Below are 23608 nucleotides of genomic sequence, written 5' to 3'. Positions count from 1 at the left end.
GTAAAGGTTTCTCTTGAAAAGGCTCCTGCCTCGCGCGCTCACAGGTCATACAGAAACACTTACGGAACACGTGTTTGCCCGGAGGATAAACTGCCATGTACTTTAGAACATGTTAACTGAAAAAAAAAATACTTGTTTCCGTGTCCAACTGTACATAAACAAACACGCCGCCTTCGATTTTTGAATTTACCCGTGTTCAATGGCACGACTGCAGAATACGTCACAACTTTGCCGAGTGTCACAACTGAAACAGCGGATCACTTGTACGGTCATGACTCATGAAGACCAAGGAACTACCCGTGTAACTCTGAGATGAAGTTCTTATGGGGATAGATAAGGTTATAAAAAGACTGGCACAGCTTTGTGCCTTCCTAGGAGTGCTGTAAAGTCCATAGTAAAAAAGTAAAAAATATGACACAGCTCATTTTTAACCTTCCACATCAGGCTGCCCTACCAAATTGAGCAACTGGACATGGAGTGCCCAGACTGAAGCAGAGAGAGAGAGTCTGTGTGTGAGTGTGTGTATGTGCGCGCGCATGCGAGTATTTTTTAAAACATTTTTTTTAGAGAAGGTTGACCGAAACAATCATCGTTCACTCTTGTTTTTATTGAAGATTTCAAAGCCGGCTAAGACAGCAGGTAACACACTGAAATGGGTGGTGGGGGCTGTCCACAGCTGGGGTAAGAAAGACCTACAGGCTCTGTGCAGCAATGCAGAACCCCTCTCACCCCACGCACCTACCTGCAGTGTCAGGTAAACCTGTCACATGTTTACGATCCTGCATATCCCAGCATACAGAGGTACAGTCAGAGGAGCACTGTACAAAACCATGCACCTGTGTCTAAACACGGCTGTGATTCCACATTCACAATTTCTGAGTGGTAAGAAATAACAGAGACGTGGGACTTATATAATAATATAATCGGCGTTTACAATAAGAGTTCCTTAGGAGTAACAACGACAATATGCATAACGGCATTATCCATATATTCATCTTTATGTTAAATTACGACTACACAAATAATAAACTTTGAAGAGCATTCAGTGCCAGAAGAATATATATACTTCCAGGTTTTAAAACAAAAAACTAAGAGAGGAGAGGGAATAACTGTTATTTTAAACCTGCATGTTCCATCGTCTTCAACACTGCACATTTTTTTATCTCACAAAGTGTTTCAGCAAAGACAGCGGCATCTTTCGTTGCCAAGTCAGGGAGTTCTAACGTTTTAAATCCGAGGCGGATTTAAGGAGACAGGAAGGAAGCAAGGATGAGACGGAGAGGAAGACACGAAAGAGAATGAAGACATCAGGGAGAAGAGTGAAAGAGTGAGAACGGTAAAAAAAAAAAGGGAAGGGATTAAGGGATGAGCCAGACTGAGGGAGAAAAGAGAAGAGCGAATTTGCCGTTTAAGATTAAAGGGAAGATAACCTGTCCTCGTGCAAAAAGAGGAGCACCTAAATGGCCTTCCTTCATAGAACACGGAAATCACATGCTTTAAGCGAACCAATCGGCAGTGCCTTCTGAAAGCACAGTCATAATATGGGTGTGGCCACATCAGCAGCCGTACACTAAGCTGAGTGGAAAAGTGTGTGTGTGTGGGGGGTGGGGGGGAGGGATAGGGGTGGGGGGTACAACTTCAACCCATTCCTATGAAGCACATGGACTCGAGGGGCTCCTGCCCCAAAACGGATTGTTTCTTTACAAGAAAAACACAGCAGGATACATTCCAGTGTCGAATTTGGTACACCTCCCGATTATCAGTTAAAGTGCAGTGTATAATCTCAAATCCTGATTTTTATTCCCCCCCCCCCCCCCCAATTTCCATCTTTACAAAATGCTTTTTACCCGTGCAATCAAGAGCACAGTGCCTTCTTTAGGTAAAAAAATAAAATAAAACAAAATAAAATAATAGTCTTCAAGCGCTCTTGTTCCTCAAACTGCACAATCGAGCTGCAGGATCGATGCATGAATTACAGGAGAGCTTATATCAGAGTCCAGATGACACGCGAGGGGGGCGGGGCCAAAAGCACCCAGCGGCCGACCCCCCCCCCCCCAGTACCGGGAGCCCGGTGAAACACACAAACGCTGTGCAGAACTTCATTTTGACTGAACATTAATGGACTCTCAGCTTAAGACATGTCCTTAATCGCCTTCTTCCCTTCTTTTTTCTTTCTTTTCTATTTATTCCCCCACCCCTCCCCCCCCCAAAACCAAAACCCTGATTTTAGAAGAGGACCCTGTCAGGCCAGTGAAACATCTTGTCTCACTACACATTATCTTTGTGTGATGTCACAGGTTAACTTCTTAAGAGTGCTGTTTTTTTTTTTTTATGACTTGCGTAGCAGCATGGGGGGGAGGGGTAGAGTGCCCTGAAATGAGAAGCCTGTGCAAACATATTTAGGGTATGGTGGTGATGGGGGGTGTGGGGTTATTGAGCCCCCCGGACGCAGGGGAGGGGACCTGTCTGGGCGGGGGGGGGTCCTTCATGGGTGGGAGCGTGAGGGGGAGGAGGAGGACGAGGAGGAGGCCTGGTTTTGGCTGGATGAGGGCTGGGAGGGGAGCAGGCTCTGGGAGCGGGAGGGCCGTGGGGGGCGGGGCTGCTGAGGCTGCTGGGAGATGGAGTTTGTCTCAGCCGGCCCTTGGCCCGGGCTGCCCTCCTTCACCTCCACATCCAGCTGGGCCGGACATTCGAAGTGGACGCAGTGGAAGACCTAGTGAGAGAGAGAGAGAGAGAGTGAGAGGAGAGAGAAAGATAGGGAGATAGAGAAAGAGAAATAGAGTGAGTGAGTAAGAGGGAGAAGTGGAGAACGGCAGAGATAGGGTACTCGATCATTACATTTAGGCAGTTATTGGATGCTCTTATCCAGAGCGACTAATATAAATCACACACAGGTTTAGACTACAAACAGACCGGCCCCCACCTCGTTGGCGGTGTTGTGAGTTCCTACGATGCGGATGAAGGCCGCTGGCTGCCTGTCGAACGTCAGGGTCTGCCAGGACCTGCAGCGAGGGAGGGAGAGAGAGGGGGAGGGACAGAGGGAGGGGGGGAGAGAGAGAGAGAGTCAGAAACAGAGAGAGAGAGAGGGATGAGCGAGAGACGGAGAGAGAGGGAGAGAGAGATGGGGGTGAGACTCAGAGAGAGAAAGACCAAGAGAAAGACAGAAGGGGGGTGAATAAGAAACAATGAGAAAGAAAAGTGGGGGAGATAGAAAGACAGAAGTGACAGCAGACCTAATAGCTGAAACTATGCTCACTGACACTACTGTGTGAAAAATGAAATGGAAAAGCCACACCTGCATTATGCTAGAATAAGCGACAGTCAAAAATGATGTTAGAAGAGAGAGAAGAGAGAGAAGGGAGAGAAGAGAGAGAAGAGAGAGAAGAGAGAGAAGAGAGAGAAGAGAGAGAAGAGAGAGAAGGGAGAGAAGAGAGAGAAGGGAGAGACGAAGAGGAAGGACGGACATATAAGCTCACCTGCAGGCCGCTTTAGACCGGTCTATCACTTTCGTCCACTGCTGCTGATTGGTCGAGAGTTCCACGTAGTAACTGTAACTACGGTCATCACAGTCCCACAGGAGTAGCCTGCTCACACACACACACATGCGCGCGCACACACACACACACGCAGTCGTGCATGCGCACGCACACACACACACACACACCAGAGAACATGGTCAGTAACTTCTGGGTAGATAATGTCCAAACGTATTTCTCATGTCTTTTTTGTCAGCACAAGTGAAATGATTAAGGAGCACCACACACACCACAGAGACCCAAGAACTTCTTTGGCTCATTATAAAAGCAGCATTGATTGCACAGCCCTTCAAGTAATAATTTATTCCTCCTCAGAGACAAATAGCATAACATAATAACGAGAATAGGCCGTTCAGCCCAACAATGCTCGCCATTTTCCAGACTAAATTGTACCTAGTGCTCGGATTACCTACAGACTAGATAGTATCTAAGACCGTATCAAAAGTATCAAACAGTACACAGGTGCAAGCTTAACTGTGATAGCCTGACACTTCAGCTAAATACAGTCAGACAACCAACCCTGATCATGTGACCTCTCTGTGGTCACTGCCACCCAGAGATGGAAGTAACACTCAATCACCAGCAGGTGGCACTAATGTGCATTCAGAGCACCGACCCAGATTGTAGCGCAACCTGAACAAGCTGAAAATGCTTTATGGTGCATTATGCTTTATGGTTATTTCCATGCCTACCTACACTCCTAAGAGACCATCATTAGTGAAAAGGTGTTGTTTGCTTATACGTCAAACTCAAAAAAATCACCACAGATCACCATGGGTATACAAGCACATCAGGACTTCTAGGTTCTGGTAGGTATTCCACACCGCTTGCCCCAGACGAACACACCCACCCCAGGCAGACACGCCCATCCCCAGATGGACAGGCCCACCCCTCCTAGACAGACAGGCCCACCCCCCAGACGGAAATTGCACAGCCCCTAGACGAAACATGGCCACCGTCCAGATGGACACACCCACCCACCACCCTGAGATGAACACGCGCCCCCCCCCCTCAGGCAAACCCCCCCCAGACTGACACCGCCCCCTCCCCACAGCCCAGACGACACCGCCCGCGCCCCCGGCGGCCCACCTGAGGGAGCCCAGCATGTAGGGCTGTGCCAGCTGGATGACGATGGCCCCCGAGCCCAGCTGGTGGCAGGTGTAGCCCGAGTCCCAGTCGTAGTTGCGCGTGTCGCCGTTGAGCAGCGCGTTGCGGCTGCGGCTCACGCCCTCGATCACGCTGGCGCAGGTGGCGATGGTGGCCACGTTCTCCGCGGGCACTGCCAATCAGAGAGGCGCACACACACACAGCCACGCAGCGAATGAGCACTGAGCAAACGCATCTGTGACAAACACACCTCTCTGCACACAGGCTGCTGCATTATAAATGAAATAGGGTTCAAATGTGCACTCCGGAAAAACATGTCTTCCTGTTTCTCTCTGCAAGATGTAAAAACTGGTTTTTATAATGGTTAAATACAAGAAAATGAGTAAAACACGTGCTGAACATCATATTTAGGAATCAGTATTGTCAAATGAGTTCCTTGGATTAGTTAGAGGAAATAGGTAAAAAAATATTTTTTCTTGAACATAAACCACAAATCCAGGGAAGAGTAAAAGACGGCCCATGGTGCCGGGTCCATTTCTTACCCAGCAGCCCTTTCTCCAGGGTGAAGGTGCTGTTGGTGAACATGCACTCAAAGGCCACCAGGTGGAAGACTTTGTTGACGGTGTTGTGAGTCCCCACGATGCGCACGTACCTGAAACACAAAAAACACCCGCGCCTGAAACGCACAGAACACCCGCACCTGAAACGCACACAGAACACCCGCACCTGAAACGCACAGAACACCCGCACCTGAAACGCACAGAACACCCGCACCTGAAACACACACAGAACATCCGCACCTGAAACGCACACAGAACACCCGCACCTGAAACGCACACAGAACATCCGCACCTGAAACACACACAGAACATCCGCACCTGAAACCCACACAGAACACCTGCACCTGAAACGCACACAGAACACCCGCACCTGAAACGCACAGAACATCCGCACCTGAAACGCACAGAACACCCGCACCTGAAACGCACAGAACATCCGCACCTGAAACGCACAGAACATCCGCACCTGAAACGCACAGAACACCCGCACCTGAAACGCATACAGAACACCCGCACCTGAAACGCACACAGAACATCCGCACCTGAAACGCACACAGAACATCCGCACCTGAAACGCACACAGAACATCCGCACCTGAAACGCACACAGAACATCCGCACCTGAAACGCACAGAACATCCGCACCTGAAACGCACAGAACACCCGCACCTGAAACGCACAGAACATCCGCACCTGAAACGCACAGAACATCCGCACCTGAAACGCACAGAACACCCGCACCTGAAACGCATACAGAACATCCGCACCTGAAACGCACAGAACACCCGCACCTGAAACGCACACAGAACACCCGCACCTGAAACGCACAGAACACCCGCACCTGAAACGCACACAGAACATTCGTACCTGAAACGCACAGAACACCCGCACCTGAAACGCACAGAACACCCGCACCTGAAACGCACACAGAACACCCACACCTGAAACGCACAGAACACCTGAAACCCGCCATCTCCGCCACGCCTCCCCTACCCGCCGACGGGCTCGTGAGCGAGCAGCGCAGCCGCCAAACCCGCGGGCGGCTCTCACCTGCACACTCGCGGCGGGAAGTACAGGTTCTGCCAGGACCGGCACAGGTACTTGGAATGATCCACCACACGCACCCAGTCCAGCTCATCCATGGACACCTCGATATAATACGAGTACGAACTACAGAGAGAGAGAGAGAAAGAGAGAGGGAGGGAGTGGGAGAGGGAGAGAGAGAGAAAGAGACAGAGAAAGGGACAGGGAGGGAGAAGATGAGCAGAAGTGGGGGGGAGAAGGAGGGAGATAGAGAGAACATCAATACTGTGGCACTCCATTACAATTCAGCTGGAACTGCCCACTTTCATGCAGAGTATTAGAGAAGAGAGACAGCGAGCACTTCTGACAGACTGAGCTCACATCAGGTTTGTGTATATATACATTTTAAAGAATAAGCCTCGACAGCCCGGGGTGCCTTGCTCTGGTGAGCAAAGCCTGTTTGGAAAAGCACACCAGCAAAGCGGGAACCTGACAAATAAAACCACCTTGTGACAGTGTAAAGATGAAAGTATCTTTCTTTAGTCTTTCTGAATGTTTAAGATACACAAGGCAGGTAAATCCCCGCATGTATACTGCTCGACCGCAGCCAGGGTTGTCTCGGGTCAGGCTACGGACGGGTGCTGAGTTCTGGGGCTCCCCCCGTCCCGTACCGGCTGTCCCTGTCCCACAGCAGGAGGCGGACGTGGTTGATGATGGAGGGCTGGCCCAGTTTGACCTGGATCCCGGCGCGGCCGTCCTCCTCGATGGGGTGCCGGGAGAAGCCGTGGTCCAGGTCGTAGTTCTGCGTGTCCCCGTCCAGCAGCGCCGACTTCAGCTCGCCCTTCACCACCTGGGCGCCGTGCTTCATGGTGGCGATGTTCTCCTCCGGGACTGGGGTCAGGGGTCAGAGGTCAGGGGTCAGGGGTCAGAGAAACTGCACACAAGCACGCACTGTCACAGAGCCAAGACGGGTGCTAATGTGCTAGCCATCACCGTGGTGATGCAGTGTAGCATTAGATCCTGACCGCTGCTAATGTTGACGTGAAGTGGGCACATGACTAGAAAATATAGCGGGATTTCCCGATTTCCTTCACTGAGCATGAACAAAATGTTTGAAGTGAACAAGTATGAAGCCTGCCTGTCTGTCCTGCTGTGGGTGAGGCAGTTTTTGAAAGAACTGCAGAAATATCTGGGGCGTGGGGCCAGTGAAAAACAGGTTCACCCGAAACCCACAAAGCACATTGTGGTGTGGGGATGGCTGGTTTAAGCAGCCACACCTGCCCTGGGTCAAGCTAATTAGACCTGGCCAATTGGATAATTGGTTAATAATTAGATAATTGGCCAGGCTAATTGGACCCAGGAACAGGAGTGGCTGCACCTGTGCGTAGTGAGGTAATCACTGCGCACAGGTTAAATCTGCCATCCCCACCCACATCAGGAGCTTCTCTGTCATGACAGTGTTTGAGATCTGCTCACTTGGCTGTAACATCTTGCCAAACCCTCGTGGAATAAATGTGGACTGTTTGAACATCTTCTCCCTGTGTCTCTGTGCTGGAGGGCCCCAAAGAAAAGCCACTTCGGTGGCCTGTGGCAGGCGTGTTTGCGACAGTGGCGCCCAACGTGGGGCTCCTCCGGCACAGCAAAGAGGCACAGGAGGGCCAGCCAGGAAGCACACTGGACGAGGGGCGGCTGAGGTGTTCCCGACAGGGCTTCGGGCGGATCCTCCGGGCCAAGAATGGGGAGCGGAAGATGACCAGGGAGGGGAAGGAGGCAATCCTCAGCTGGGACGCTGAGGAGCTGCACCTGGCCGAGGAGGCAGGTCAGCGACGGGCGGTGCACGAGAGGTGGTCGCGCCGTGAGCTGGACTTGGCCGGGAAGGCGGGTCAGCCACGGGCGGCGCACGAGCGGTGGCCGCGCCGTTTTGCTTCCTTTCTCGTCCGTTGGGTTGTTTTTCGTTCTTTGTTTTGGCCTGGTTGGTTTGCCCGGAGCCCATGAGGGGATAAGCCTGCAGCCGCCTGCCAGCAGAGCCGACTGGCGGCCACCACAGCCACGAGGGTTCCTGGGCCCCAGCACCACAAGGCCAGTCCACCAGCCCACCAGCCCAGCCACCCCACCACAGCCCCTGGAACAGCCCAAGCCGGTGACGCCCCCACCAGCCAGCAGAGCAGCCCAGGACTTCCCGTGCTCCAGGAGGGAGGAGGAAGAAGGGCTGCCTTGTCGTACGAAGGAGGGTCACCGCATGTACTGGACTGTTCCGGGGCCACCCACCCTGACTTTTTTAAATTTTTTAGCGTGTTTGGAGTGTTTTTTGTTTGTTGTCTTGGCTTTGTTGGGAGTGTGGGGGTGGGGGGTGGGGGGAGTAGGCTTCGGCCAGGGATTCTCCCTGGCCTCAGTTTGGCGTTGGGGGTATGTGGTGTGGGGATGGCTGGTTTAAGCAGCCACACCTGCCCTGGGTCAAGCTAATTAGACCTGGCCAATTGGATAATTGGTTAATAATTAGATAATTGGCCAGGCTAATTGGACCCAGGAACAGGAGTGGCTGCACCTGTGCGTAGTGAGGTAATCACTGCGCACAGGTTAAATCTGCCATCCCCACCCACATCAGGAGCTTCTCTGTCATGACAGTGTTTGAGATCTGCTCACTTGGCTGTAACATCTTGCCAAACCCTCGTGGAATAAATGTGGACTGTTTGAACATCTTCTCCCTGTGTCTCTGTGCTGGAGGGCCCCAAAGAAAAGCCACTTCGGTGGCCTGTGGCAGGCGTGTTTGCCACACACATTTTACCACTGCTTACCACGATGTTCTGTAGACACTTCTAACATGTGCAGCGGCGCTCGAAGTGTCTAACATTCCAGCAGCACAGCACGGCGCCGTGACTGACAGCTCTACAATCCACCTGCACGCTGGCAAAACCACGTGTTTCAGAGCAGAACCGTGATTGTCTACACCCTGTCCAATCGGCTGTGGGATTTGCGCATGAACACAACTGGCTATTCCAAAACCCGGGAAGGGAACTGGATATGCTTAGCCCCACGTTAGGAGCATGGGAGCTGCATTTCCAGTCAGGCTAGTCTGGGCCAACCAAAAAAATCTGGAATGAGTTTGAGCCAAAAAGCCTCAAGACTGCTGGCCTGTTCGCCTGTTTACCGTCAGGCCTCAGGGGCTCAAACGTCCTTCCGAATCGCACCGTGCGCGCCTCCTCGGGCCTGACGCCGCACCGCTGCCGGAACACGGCGTAGAAGCAGTACTCACTCAGCATCCCGCGGTAGTTGAGCTCCATGTCGCGGCTCTCCGACCGCGTCTTGATGGCGTCCAGCAGGTCGTCGGGGCTGATCAGGCCGGACGGCCGGACGACGTTCAGCATCTCCGTCAGGCTCATGAGCGGCAGCCGCACCGCCGACATCACTTCCTGCGCGCCGGCCTCGCCGTTGTGCCGGCACCAGCGGCACAGGGCCTGGAAGATGTCCTTCTCGCTGGCGGCGAACGAGTCCCTCCGCACCACCGTCAGCAGGGCCGTCTGGGGCGGGGCAGAACGGGGGGGGTCCCCAAACGCGTTTAAAATACACCCTGCAACTGCATTCGTCCTTAACGCGGACACACCAACACATGCCGTGCGCTTCACACAGTGTCACTGAAGGGGCAGAGGGATGGCAATGGCTTGGTTTTAATTACAATTTCTTCTTAACTCTCACAAGCAATTAAAACATGCTCTTTTTTTTCCCTTCGTTTGGCAAGATAGTTTTTGTCACTGCTGAACTCTCCCAACACTTAAATTCTATTCCAAGGCAAATAAGGAGAACCTTTAGTGCGAGTCAAAAATAAATCAAATTTTTAATGGAGGTAACGTTGTTTAAATCCAGCCCATTGTCCTTGCTGGCCCGGATTTAACTCTTTGAAGGTTTTACTGGAACATATTTTTTCTAAGTCAGTGTTCTATAACTAAATTTCTTTCAGTCACCAGTAGTGATTATTACATCAGCATTAGAATGCTCAGTTGAGAACATTCTAATCCCATATTTGTGATATGTCACACCTGAAAGGCTTAATGCTTCTCAGTAGCATTCTCTACTCTCTCCCTCCTGCTCCCGCCCCTCTCTCACCTTGGACAGCGTCAGGAAGCCGTCAGACGCCAGCACCTCGGGGGCGTGGCGGTCCATGTAGGCGCAGCAGGCGGCGCTGAGCGCGCTCAGACAGTACAGGCTGGCCACGTCGAACACCAGGCACACGTTGTGCGTGTGCAGCACGGTGCGCAGGAACTCGGAGGTGGAGTCCTCCAGCGGCTGGAGGCCGTAGCGGTGCGCCAGGCCCAGGAAGTCCAGCAGCACCTCCTCGCGGGCGGAGCTCAGGCTGGCCCGGCCCGTGTACAGGTACTGCAGCAGCATGGAGAAGGCCTCCGCCCGCGTCTCCTCCAGGTGCACCTCCGCCTGCGGCTGGGACTCCTTCATCCCGCCGTAGAGCAGCGCTCTACGAGGGGGGGAAAGCGGGAGCACGTCTTAAATCCAGATTAATACTTCACTGTGATATAAACTGTTTTTCCAGAATACTGGTGCCTGTCTGATGTCCAATGTTTTGCAGCTTAATTTGGTCTTACATAGTTTTTTCCATTTGTGATTTCTTGTTGCACAACAGAAACGTGCAAAAAATACAAAGTCTTATTTTTCTTATTCCCTTCTTAGATATTTGTTTCACGTGATGTCATTTCCTGCCTTGCTATGTCATCCAGTTTAATTGGTTCACACTTTTTTTGGGGTCTGGGTTAGCCACAGCAGGCGTTAGGAAGCCAAATGTGGAGGGGTGCATTCTGGGAGAAGTCTGAATCCTGTCCCCAAACAGCCAAGCCCAGCTATATTTGAACACGGACTGATCAATGCTGTTTGTCAAACAGAGCAAATAGGAACCTGATTTCTCAACTTCAAATTCACAGAGCTGGAGAATGAATGGAATGCAATATGCGCCGTGTGCTGCATCAATATTTGCGACCCAAACAGAATTGATTGTGTCTGCCTTGACATTCAGGTGATATACTAAGGCAGCTAAGGCACGGCTTGCACTGAAAAGAGCTGGAAATGCTAGCTAGCTTCCTGGATCAAGTAAAGAAGTGGGAAGAGAAGTTAAGATTCACGCAAGGGCATCTGACTGTGCTGACTGTAATCACTGAAGCATGAGCTAGGTCACAGTGCTGCCCAGTCAGATAACACCCAAGACCCACTTGGGCTACCCTACAGTAGCTGTCGGAGCTACCTCATCTGATGCACAGCAATACGTGAGAGGGCTCTGTTTGGAGATGTTTCAAGTGCTTTCGTAAGTTGTTCCAGATAAGGAACACCCGCCAAATGAGGCAAAAGCAAATGTCTGATGCCAGCCCCCTGGACTAAACAGTCGATCCAGGATCTGCTCTGCTACACCCCCCCGCCCCCCCCACACCCCCACACCCCTACTCTACAACCTTCCGTTTTATGCAAAATGGCGGCGTTTTACATTTAAAACCGTCGCGGAAGTTACCGGAAGTAGTGGCAGCGGGCGGCCAGGATGACCCGGTGCGCGGGGAAGCGCTTCTCCTCCACGATGAAGGTGACGTCGCTGTAGGCCTCCCCGGGCACCAGCGCCCCCAGCTGCTCAGACAGGAGGTGCACGTGGTCGATCTCCGACACGGAGGCCAGCGGCCGCAAGGGATGGCTGTTACTCATGACCGCATCCAGGGGAGCGCCGTCACATCTGCCAGGGGGGGACGCCGAGAGCGAAGCGTGTTCACGCAGAGCCGCCAACGCTGATTTGCACAAAGGTCACAGTACGCGCGTGAAACAGGCGCTGGCACAGATTCCTAATTTAACTCCCGAGCCAAGCACAGCACACACACACAACCTGAGGTCACAATGACCGCGTGTCAACAACAAAAAAACTGGGAAATCAATATTCCGGATAATCTTACCGCCTGTAGAAGGGTTATGAAAGGACTCATTTGTGCTACACTTTTTCAGTTCAATTCCAAACTCTATTTGCTGTCAGAGGGCAATTTCGAACGGCCTGACAAAGGTTAATTGCCACAAGGCAAGAGATGTTGTCTTATGTTTTTGCTCTGGATTTTGTGTATTCATTTTTGGTTATGACATTACAATAAAAAAGGGAGCTTTTTAAACTGGTCCGCCCATAATTTGTCTAGTGTGCCTAGGATTCATGTTGTTGTGGGAGAAAAGTCGTTCCTATCTTATCTTTTTTCTTATCATAATTGTTTTTTGCGGTGGAAAATAATTTAGCATTGAAATTGAACTTTGGTAAAAAAATAAAAATAAAAAAAAAACGTTACATCCCAATGCCTGGGCACAAGTTTAACTTCTTTAAGCATTCCTGTGTATAAAAGTTTTGGAACTCGAACTTTCAGAAGAGGAATGAACATTTATTCAGAAATAGAAATTACATTTTTTATTCCCCTCATTTCCATTTTCCTGTTTTCTTTTTTTTCTCAACTGGCATTTGGCACAATCTAGTGTGACAAACACATATGCGAAGACTGACTACTTATCAACTGCCCGGTTGACCATGAAACTAAGCTATATAAACAACACCAACAACTAAAATTAACCAAATTAAACTAAAATTAACAACATTTTACAGAGATGTAACAGTACCGATGTATTCCATTCTTCTAAATCAGTCTGAACGCTTTTTTTCCCCAGGGGTGAAAAAGGAGGAAAAGCCAAGTGTTTTCCAGAATATAACTGTAATGCCAATATCGGTACGAGTTTGAATTCTTTCCTATTTAAATAAGAATATATTTATCATAAGCAAAGAATTTTTGTTTTATTATTATAGCCGTAGTTATTTTGATGAAAAAAAATTACTGGCATCTAGCAATATTTGCCTTTGTATAGCCATTTTTAAACAATGACAATAAACCATATCAAATATGTCCGATACAGACACTGGCTGAAGGACACCCACTACAGGCCAAAATGGAGGACTGTACAACCTACCCGGAAAACACACGAAACAGTACACCTTCCAGCTAAGTGGCAATACAGTTGCACCAACGTGCAAATACTACAACAGAAAAAGACGAGGAAAATTGGTAATTCGCTGAACACAAACTTGTATACAACCTCACCGTACCACATTAATTGCGTATTCTCCATCGCTCTATACATTCATATTACTTGATTAAACGCACACTGTAAATATTGTTAAAGCTTTATTTTGAAAAGCGGTGTATAAATTAATAAAAACCAAAGGCGGCACGGAAGAACAGTGCTCTGCTCGCTGCTGGCGTTACCCGCAGCGGAGTGTACTGTGCCCGGGACAGCACAGAGGCCCGACAGTGGGCAGGGCAGCGAGCTGCACACCGGAATACGGTGGCGAGCAACGTTACAGGACAGCGACATTACACAACTACTCCCGCTATAATACACTAACGTTAACTTAGACATGTCAGGAGCAGGAACTGATGGTTTGCTAAAACCCATGACTGCTTAACATCACATTGAATTGTTGGTAATTGTATATGTCATAGATTTGGTGCATCAGCATTAGACTAGCTCATATATGCTTACTATACTACGCTAGTTAAGTACCACTTGAGCATGCAACTCTACTCGTTCAAATGGTTGGTAAATTAGCCAGTTAGCTCACTAACGTAGGTTACATAATGTAATGCATCAGCTAAATTGCGTTAATAAGTGCGGAACATGGACTTTTCCCACAGGTCATACTGCATAGGTGATACCGAGTTGCGAGGTAAGGCTGCCTCTGCGACATACCAGCGGCTGGACTTGTCTTCTTCTCCTTCGTCAGCGACGAAGTAAACCCTTTATGCGCTGCAGTCGGCTAGCAGATAAAAATGTTTGCGTTTTTGTCGTAGTTCGATGATTAACGGTAATATAAATGAATATTCAGCAAACCGTTGTTCGACAAAACAAATATTCTGCTCGTAGGGCGCAACCCGGATGTTATTTCTGCGCATCGGACGTCTGCGGCAAAAATAGTGCACTGATGTAACGAGCGCCTCGTGCGGCGAGGAAGTGAAGGCCCAAGCAACTATATTAATTCAAATCCCAATGAAGGATACATATCCCAATGGAAGGATGTATAGGAAGGATGACCATAACCATCACGGCATCTGTGTCCCGGGTCCTGAACAGCCGTTTGCTGTTGTTGCACAGCACATAGTTGATCAATTAAAGCATCTAACAGCACAATCATCTTACATTTTGACATTTAACTGATGCTCTAACCCACAACACAATAACATTTTTATAAAAGCATACAATCCATTTATATTGTTGGATAATTTACTGAAGCAATTCAGGTTAATTCAGCCATTGTCAAGGGTACAACCACAACAGCCCAGCTGGGAGTTGAAGCCCAAAACCAGTTACCAGGCCGGTTCCCTAGCCTTTATACTACACTGTTGGCCTGGATAACTCATCTCAGCTGGTTTGTCGGATCTGAATTGACTGTGAAGTTTAATGTGAAAACAAAAACTTGCAGTGTTGTCTGTGGCTGTCCAGGACCAGGGTTGCAGACCCCTACTGTAAATTGTCATACATCATAGTAATTTGCTTGACAGACTAGTACTTGTGTTTCTTCAATGCTGCTAGGGTTAGGGTTAGGCTGAAACACAGCTCTCAGAGACAGTGCAGATAATGCATGGCTCTACTTATCTAAAATAGTGAGTTCATCTTAAATGCGGTCTGTGCTCTATCAGTGAAAACTAGGCCACCGCCACCCATAATTTGCTTGCTGAAATATTAAACCAGGTGATCATACAGTACCAAATTGATTTCAGCGCACTACTCATTACTTACAAGCCACTCAATGAGTGTGTCCCTGCGTCCCAACAGTTCCAAACTTTCATTTGCTCATTTTCCTCAGCTTAGTTCGCAAGTGTGTAATGGGTTCTACCTTTCCCCCCGCCACAAATTAAACAGTCCTACACAGTGCATTTGTGACAGTTGTGGATGGAGATACAGTCAAACAAATCATATACAGTAGCCTCTGGAATATAGGGAAGTACAGACGTGGCTGACTTCCATTTACCCATCTGAGGAAGTGTGCTGCACATGTGTTGACAGGTGAGTGTTGGCAGAGGATTTCAACATGACCATGAGACAATGAGGTTAGCCTCCAGCTCAGCACAGTTGGTACAGTGATCTTCCCGTTACTCACATTCTGTGTAATTGTCTCAAACATTCAGCTGTTCAGTCAGTCAATGCTGCATCTCAGTACTACATTAGAACATGCATTCTAATGTTCTAATGCTGATGCAACAATCACTACTGGTAATTGACAGCAATGGAGTTCTAGAACACTGACTTAAAATTTTGAAAAAGCTAAAGAAAACCTAATCTTCAAAGGGTTAAGGCCTTCAGTTGTCCTCCAGCAGAGCTTCAGTGTGAATATGTAGTTATATTTACACTGCCTCTTATCTTGGATCGACCAAACCTTATTTCTATGGTTTTTAACTGACACTGTGAAATACAAAAGCACGTTTTCTTGCTTTAGAACAGGTGCGATAAAACAGAAGCTTGGGTCAGTGACCACTTCGTATCCGGACGGAAAAGAGGACAGGAACAAACAAGACGTACCAGAGGCGCCTGACTTTACTGCACATGGGAACCACAGTTAGGGTGGGATCAGAGAGGATTCAAATAAGAGGGAACAGCCTCTGCTCTGGCAGTCAGCACAGACCAGCACTGAGAAAAAAACCAGCTAAACACCAGCATCAAACATAATACAGCTTAACAGCTTGCCGTTTTGATTGTCCGTTTCTAACGCTTTGCAAATGTCCAGGACTGGGGCAACCCAGGTCTCCATCACCACCGTCAGCTCTTGTGAATTCCTGTAAAGAACTGGGGGTTGTTTTCATAATGCTTGCACACCTGGTCTTTCTCTGCTTAAATCTACACTCTGCCACCCCGGAAACATCTGCCCTGTCTCTCTAGGCGGTGATGGAGACCATGTTGTTAGGGCTCAGAATCTCGATCCAGTATCCGTCCGGGTCCTGTATGAAGGCCAGTCCCTTCATTTTGCCTGTAACACAGAGGGAGTTTCGTCAGACACCTGGGCAAACAGCAGACATTTCACAATGCGACAAAGCCTCAGGCGTGATGAAACTTCCGCACGAACCCACAGGGCAGGCAACGTGGGGGAGAAGATTTTATTACCGGGAGTTCTGGCACTCTGAAATGTCACATTTAAATTTCAAACGGAGGGAAAGAGGCGGATCACGATAAGCAAGCACTTACCGTCATCTGGCTTCTTGACAAAAGTGACTCCTTGCTCTTCAAACAGTTTGCAGGCAGCGTACACATCAGGCACCGCGATACCAATATGCCCTGAGACGCACACCACAAAGACAGAGAGCTGAGTAAATACCAAGCCACTTCAAATAATCTCTGCCCTCTAACTGCCTGAGCAAAGTGCGCCTCCCTCAAACACAGGACCGTGAAGTAAATGTAGTGGAGAATATTTATTTAAGTAATACATCTGCACTGGAATAAGGAGAAGGAAATCATAAGGGCTGGAAGATCATTGAAACAGTTAAGAAAAACACTGGCCAAATCCACACGACAAAAATGGGTAAAGAAAATGAATGAAAAGGTCATCCAATGGCAAATCTGATAAGGCCAGGGGTATCTGAAGTGGTCACAGGAATCCTGGTTTTAATTTTTAAAACTATACAGACTATTCAGGCAGCAAACTGCATCATGGGTGTCCACTGGCATTTCATAATTAAAGGAAGCACGGTCTGGTCCATATTCAAAAAAATACAGTTAAGAATTCACGATCGATGTGTGCGAGTAAACAGATTTGGAAGAAGGAACAGTCCGTGCTGGATCGGCGCCGGTGCGGTTGGACTCACCGAAGCCACGAGGGTCCGAGTTCCCGTTGTGGTAGGACTGGCTGTCGTCTGACTCAGATCCCCAGTTACTGCAGAGGAGTTCGCGGAGATGATAAACGTTTCATGTATTCTACGACCGCTCGGATTTGTCTCACATTTGGTCTCTCGCCAGTTACAAACTGTGTAGTACAGTCAACTGCAGTAATGTACAACAAACTCACTGTGTGAGCTCTGTGCTGGCTCAGACATGCGTAGTGGTTTTTAAAATGCAGTGTGTGAACTCTACGGTGGCTCACACATGCGTAGTGGTTAATTTAAAATGCAGCGACGTGCAGGGAACTCACTGTGTAAGCTCTATGGTGGCTCGCCGAGAAAAGGTCCACGCTGTCCTCTCTTTCACTTCTCCAGGGATCTCCTTCTTGTCCTCGTAGCCCAGGAAGTAGAGGGAGAAGCGCATGGAGGGGAAGTCAAACTTCTGCAGTAGCCTGGAAAACGGACACGACGGCCACATTTTTAGAACCCAAAGCCACTTTCAACAGTCGCTCTGGAAGTCAGACACTGTCCGCTGACCTGCCATTGGCAGTAAAGTTTCACGAATTATATCACACTCCTGGTGAGTATTCATTTTACCAGCTCTAACCAAATGCTGAGAAACTGCCACTGGCCAATGCTCTGTGCTATTATAGGTTACTTATTATTGCAGTTTTTGGTCTATTGCCTCAATTTAATATTTTTGAACTGGTTTACAATATTGTTATTATTATTATAATTATGTGGAAAATAATTCCCATTGCACTAGGCGACTACTTGATTTTTTCCCCCACTACATTAGAATACATTCAAATATTTTATATAACAGCATGACCATATCAGTGGGAGAAATTGTGATGTGATATTCATGTCTTATACGCCATTCACATCAACCTGCTCGGTATATGACCACTGATACTTCACTAGAACTCGGTCCAGTATGAATGGGGATTGGGCCATACAGAAGAACCCAAAGTGAGGGGCAGTGTGTCTGTCCATTACTGCTGCATTAAGGGAAGATAGTGACGTCATTTTATCAACTGCCACCTTGGCTTTAAGGCTTTAGAGAGTCAGGCTTTGAGGCCAAGCAAGCTCTGCAGGTGTGGATGAGTGAGTCACAAGCCAGGTAAAGTCCGTACTCCCTCGGGCATATTCAAATGAAGTGGGTGTCGGCTGTCTCCACGCACAAAGGGTGACTGATTGCAAGTGGCAGCGACACTCACGTCATGCCCAGCACACGGGTGTAGAAGTCCAGGGATTTCACAGGATCCTTCACCCTCAGCATGGTCTGCTGCATCATGAAGTCCTTCAACGAGCAGACGGCAATGAGAACACGTCACACAACAGCAGCTTTACTTAAAACCTCACAGACGGCACATGAAACATTCTCCAGTTTTGCTCTGGCAAAGGGGTGTGTCGGTTTTTCTCAGGAACAAACTTTTTCTTTTTTATTTAAAAATAAATAAATAAATAAGTTGCTGTCCCTAATCCAATTCTTTCCACACATGCTGTCCGGAGAAAAACAGAAGCTCGTTTGGAGTAATGGAATTCGCTACATGAACTAATACAGAAATTGGTGACCATTCATTGGTAATCTATAGTCAGCCATAAAGTGATCCAGGCATCCATTGATCAAATTGAGACATGCTTTGACTACTACTCATGGTTTCGCTTCAGGGAAAGGTGAGCCTTACTCTGTCGCTATAACAAACAATAAAAAAAAAAAGTTTTTAAACTCTTTTTTTTTTTAACTGTGTGTATGAGGCCTGAAGGAGCCAAGCATAAATGAAACAGAGTGACAGTCCAAGCCAGAATCCATTCCTGGGGACGGTATCACAAAGCAGTATTACCCAGTTAGCTAAATGACTGCGCTGAGTAAAACCCGGAACCCTCCCAAATCTGGAACACGGACTGAAGTAAAAAGAGCTGTTCCGGGTTTTACTCAGTACAGTTATTCAGCCAACTCAGTAACACAGCTTTCTGATGCAGGCCCCAGGACTGGATTCTGGCAACAGCTCCTTGTGCCTCAGTCCATGTTCCAGATCTGGGAGGGTTCCGGGTTTTACTTGGTGCAGGTATCCAGCTAACCCAGTAATCCTGGTTTGTGATACAGGCCCGGGGAGGGCCGCTGCGACTGGTGGTTTTCTGTGCTTTTTCAGCACTGGTGATTAATTTAAGGCAGTGATTGGGTTAAGAGTCCACGCACCTTGTTTTCAAGGCCTTAATTGGTGGCTGATTGAAAGGAAACCACAAACACCTGCAAACACTGTGGCCCTCCAGGAGGGATGTATCAAAAAGCAGAGTTACCCGAGTTGAAGGCAGGATAACTGCACCAAGTAATATCTGGAACACTCCCAATTCTGGAACATGGACTGAAGTAAAAACAGCTGTTCCTGGTTATACTCCGTGAAATTATCCAGCTAACTCAGTAATCCTGCTTTGTGAAATACCCCCCTGGTTTTAAGAGAAGGGGTCCTGAATGGGTTAGCCCGAGCTGCAACAAAAGATTGTGGTTTCTACACCGATTCAAAACAATGGTTTCCACTTCCAGCATGGACAGCTGTCTTGGAAAGGCAATGCCAGCTGTATATTTTCCACTGCACTATAATGAATAACATTAGGTCTGGCAGCTGTACTTCTGGGCCACAACAGGTGAACTTGGCACGAGAGCAAAATACCTCCTCCTGTGACTGTTAGCCTGGCTCAGGTACACATGCATAATGGATAGCCTTATAAAACCACAGCTTTTCAAACAAAAATATCTAAGTTTGATTTATATATACACATAAGCAAGAAATCAAAACTGACACATCAGAGATCATAGACTACACGATCGCTGCTGCTGCAATAAATGATTGCACAACACAGATATTATCAGCAAAATATGCATGTTTAGAATTCCAGATTATATTCATATCGTTTTTCAGGTCTTGTTTACCTAATAGAGGACTAAACTGCGTAGTTTCCAGTCTTCACGGAAATTGATTATTTGTATAACTGTACAAGCCTGTCAACTATGCAGTTTGGATTCCTGCCACTGATGTAGTTAATTGATTCATACTTATGATAGTCTAAAAAGCTTGTCCAGGGGTAAATTGCTACATCACTTCCTGTTTGTCAACAAATGACTTGACTTGATCTGTAGTTGTACCATATAACCCACAAAGCCGTAGGGATAGCTCCGCAAATTGGAATGTCAAAGTACATGCGGCCCCAGGTGGAAAATATAAATCACTGTTAGTCAGAAACGGTTAGATTTTTAACGTGCTAGCTAAAGGTTCTAAAAAAACAAAACAGAAAAAGACCAGGGCTCAGAGTATTCAACAGCGCGCTGATTCGGACACGGCCCTCGTCTGTATTCCGCGCATCTATAGCTAAGTTGGAAGACATTTTTCTCGGGGTTTATCGTTTGATCCACCACGTTCCGGGCAAGTCACAACTCGTGAAAGGGCTTCTCCTGCCCCGCATCACCTTCCGCTAAATTAAGAGAAAGGCTAGTAAGGTAACTTTATATGTCATCAATTCCTAAGTTCGTGGTTCATTGACGCCTAAAAAGACACGAACAGTATACTGGGCTACTACATCGACAACAAATTATAGCCTATCGTTAGTTTGTTAGGTAATCTATCTGAATGAAAGTATATAATTTTATTTTTTGTCAGATAAACTGTAACGAATTCCAGCTTAAGTTTAATTTGTAACTACAGCTGATGTTTTCGTGTCCGAAATCATTTCAAGTTTGAGAACGCTGTTCACAAGTGAGTCTGGTGAACTGAAGCTCCGAAATGTCAACGCTAACGTTAGCTACGTCCAGAGAATTCTTAACTGCAGGGACTGCCAAACGTTACGTCTAATGCTGGCCTCAGTCAGTTAGTTAGCCAATATCCTTGGGACCTATCGTGCATTACTAACATTGTAGTCTATAAATAATAAATCCAACAGTAACGATGACTTTAAATTTCACTCTTGTTAGCTAGTCAAATCGGATTTTTCGGGGCCAAAATACCTGCCAAACCTGTAGTCAGCCAGAGAAGCTAGCTAGCATTCTAGCTAACCAACGCTTTTGCAATAGGCGTGTATCGTGATTGTATTGAACATCGCTAATATACAGCTTTCTTACTACTAATGCAGCACATGCATGGTCTAACATATCTTTCTGAATGGGTAGTCAGCTAGCTTGCGTATTTCATGAAATATAGTCATAAAGTACTTGGCTAGCTAGTTTAAAGGGCACACCCAGAAAAGTTGTCCAACCTTAGTGATCGCATTTCCATCTTTGCAAGCCGCTAGTACAGCTTCGTCAGTGAGCCCCTTGTCGGTCATTTTCCTAAGCGTGGTGCAGGCGCTGGTCGAGCTGGAGAGACGAACAGGCAGACTGAGGCTGAGCCAGAGCAGAAAACGTCAGAGTGGGCTGTACTGAACTGGACAGGAAATCGGGCCTTGATCCAAACGGGGCGTGCACCCTACGCTCTATGTATGGGTGCACCAAAGAACTACAAATATGTAGTTATGTGGCATACACAGATCGAGGGCAGTCCAGATGCCAGATGCTGCGAAACTATTACATGAACTGTCTTAATTGCAAACTTGTAGAAACATTTCATGCAAGATTGCATATGTACCCCTGAAGAACATGAAGCAGTCACTAACCGCGCACGCGTGTGTCCGCGCACATAGAATATTCTAGGAACAGTCAGTTTAAAGATGAATATCATTTTAGGTGTGTTGCCATATGTCACGCAAACCATGGAATGTGGTTTTGCAGCCAATTTCATAATCATGGCTGATGAAGTGAAATGTCAAATGAAATACATGCTAAGTAGATATACCAATGTACTCGGCATATAAACGTTTCATATTTCTTGTACAAAAAACAATATGTTTCCACCTGTCTGTACTGGGTCATTCCGGTTGAAAATGGACACTTTTTTGCAAACGTAAATGGCAAAAACAATTTCTCGGTCTTATTGTAATCACAATGATTTCCTCTACACAATGGGTATTTTTGAACTTGACTTAATTCTTTGCATTAATTCGAATTTTAATTAATAATCTAAGTATCACTAAACAAATAAAATTTAGCTAAATCTTTCAAATTTACAGAGTGGGTTTTCTTGTACTTTTTGTCTTACAGTAGCATTACAAGCATTGATTGACTGGTTGAAGCTGGTGTTCAGCTCTGGTCCTGGTTTTTGTTCCAACCAGTTACCTTAGGTTTAGTTTTTTGACAGCTCTTCAAACTATGGTACAACAAGTCTTTGTGATTTCAGTGAGACCACAACAATGTTTTTACTATTTAAGGTTGTGAAACTGAAGTTTTTGTGGTTTTTTTTTTTTTTTCAGAATGACCCTGTTAGTGCACCAGTGAGCAAATGCAGTAGTGTTTGGTAGTATGTGCAATAATAAATTTGATGAATTATCATTGATTAGTTCATGTTATTTACAGGGAAGGCATAAAATCAGATTGCCTATCAATTCAATCATGGGGGTCAAATGGAAAGCCGGGAATTTGATATTTTGATATTTTCATTGTCCAGGGGCCCACAAATTTGAAAAAAAAAAATTAAAAAAATAAATACAATTCTTGTACTCATTAAAGGAACTATGCCTGCATAATTACAAAAATGTAATAAAATGTATTTGAGTAAATTCCATCCTTTAGGATCTCTATTTTTGTACTCTCTGTCTGTTTGGTTTTTACTGCACCAATATGTTGGGGACCCAAACGTGAACTGTGAAATTATCCTTTTTGCACTTTGGCTTAGGTTGTCTGTGAAGCTTCTTTCATTAGCTGGACTGAAACGCGTCTGGCGTTATTTTTACACAGTCTTTGTAGCATAGCCCTTGTTTGCTAAACATGAACCAATATGTAGTTTACATACATTACCACTAGATGGCAATACATCACCAAATAGTACCTAGCTGTTCCCACAGAAACTGAGAATGTTACTAATAGTTCTGACAGTGTTCAGTGACTCTATTAATACGGTGACACTAGGCAATCGCCTGTTTCAGTTGTCAATTGAGGAACAGAACAGCTCTTATGACGCTTATATTTACTCCTTAGTTAGATTGTAACGTCATAATAATCACTATCTTCAGTTGCAGATACTGTATATACAAGTTATAGGCCTAGGTCATTCAATCAGAAGCAATAAAGAAACCAGAGCATTCATTAAAAAGATGCCTGAATGGGATATACGCTCAACGTCTATTTCATTAGGTGACAGTAGTGGCACCCGGTGTGGTCTTCTGCTGCTGTAGCCCATCTGCTTCAAGGTTTGACGTGGTGCAGAGATGCTCTTCTGCGTACCTCGGTTGTAACGAGTGGTTATTTGAGTTACTGTTGCCTTCCTATCAGCTAGAACCAGTCTGGCCATTCTCCTCTGACCTCTGCCATCAACAAGGCATTTTCGCCCAGAGAACTGCCGCTCACTGGATATATTCTCTTTTTCGGACCATTCCCTAGAAACCCTAATCATGCTTTTTTGTTGTCGTAATTTAATGTGTAGCATACC

The 23608-nt window shown here is 47.1% G+C and overlaps 2 protein-coding genes across 3 annotated transcripts; both read right to left on the bottom strand.

Moving 5' to 3' along the window:
• Positions 1–586: 586 nt before the first annotated feature.
• btbd9 (BTB (POZ) domain containing 9) lies at positions 587–15652 on the bottom strand. Of its 2 annotated transcripts, none has more exons than XM_064306813.1 (11): positions 13978–15652; positions 11729–11993; positions 10327–10690; positions 9479–9743; positions 6897–7116; positions 6253–6372; positions 5186–5295; positions 4626–4815; positions 3477–3584; positions 2924–3002; positions 587–2713 (listed from the first exon to the last, which is right to left on the bottom strand). In XM_064306813.1, the coding sequence occupies exons 2-11, from the start codon at positions 11911–11913 to the stop codon at positions 2486–2488; spliced, it is 1869 nt and encodes a 622-aa protein (XP_064162883.1). In that variant the 5' UTR covers positions 11914–11993; positions 13978–15652; the 3' UTR covers positions 587–2485. The 2 variants fall into 2 exon arrangements, with proteins under 2 accessions (XP_064162883.1, XP_064162814.1); XM_064306744.1 differs by having other exon boundaries at positions 11729–11941.
• Positions 15653–15801: 149 nt separating this feature from the next.
• On the bottom strand, positions 15802–21537 carry glo1 (glyoxalase 1). The gene is made up of 6 exons (XM_064307217.1): positions 21345–21537; positions 18314–18396; positions 17405–17545; positions 17082–17149; positions 16465–16554; positions 15802–16249 (listed from the first exon to the last, which is right to left on the bottom strand). Exons 1-6 carry the CDS (start codon positions 21411–21413, stop codon positions 16158–16160), a joined length of 543 nt encoding a protein of 180 aa, XP_064163287.1. The 5' UTR covers positions 21414–21537; the 3' UTR covers positions 15802–16157.
• Positions 21538–23608: the final 2071 nt, after the last annotated feature.

The sequence above is a fragment of the Anguilla rostrata genome, chromosome 1 (genome assembly GCF_018555375.3).
Source record: "Anguilla rostrata isolate EN2019 chromosome 1, ASM1855537v3, whole genome shotgun sequence".
NCBI lineage: Eukaryota > Metazoa > Chordata > Actinopteri > Anguilliformes > Anguillidae > Anguilla > Anguilla rostrata.
This window is presented reverse-complemented; position numbering and strand designations above follow the sequence as displayed.

Coding starts and splice junctions, on each gene's coding strand:
- btbd9 (XM_064306813.1), bottom strand. CDS start 11,913: ATGAGTAACAGCCATCCCTTGCGGCCGCTGGCCTCCGTGTCGGAGATC. Junction 3,585..4,625: donor TACATGCTGGGCTCCCTCAG/GTGGGCCGCCGG, acceptor GTGTGTGAGCAG/GCTACTCCTGTGGGACTGTG. Junction 2,714..2,923: donor CTCACAACACCGCCAACGAG/GTGGGGGCCGGT, acceptor CTCTCTCACTAG/GTCTTCCACTGCGTCCACTT.
- glo1 (XM_064307217.1), bottom strand. CDS start 21,413: ATGACCGACAAGGGGCTCACTGACGAAGCTGTACTAGCGGCTTGCAAA. Junction 17,546..18,313: donor ACCCGTGTGCTGGGCATGAC/GTGAGTGTCGCT, acceptor TCCGTTTTCCAG/GCTACTGCAGAAGTTTGACT. Junction 17,150..17,404: donor GCCACCATAGAGCTTACACA/GTGAGTTCCCTG, acceptor ACTCCTCTGCAG/TAACTGGGGATCTGAGTCAG.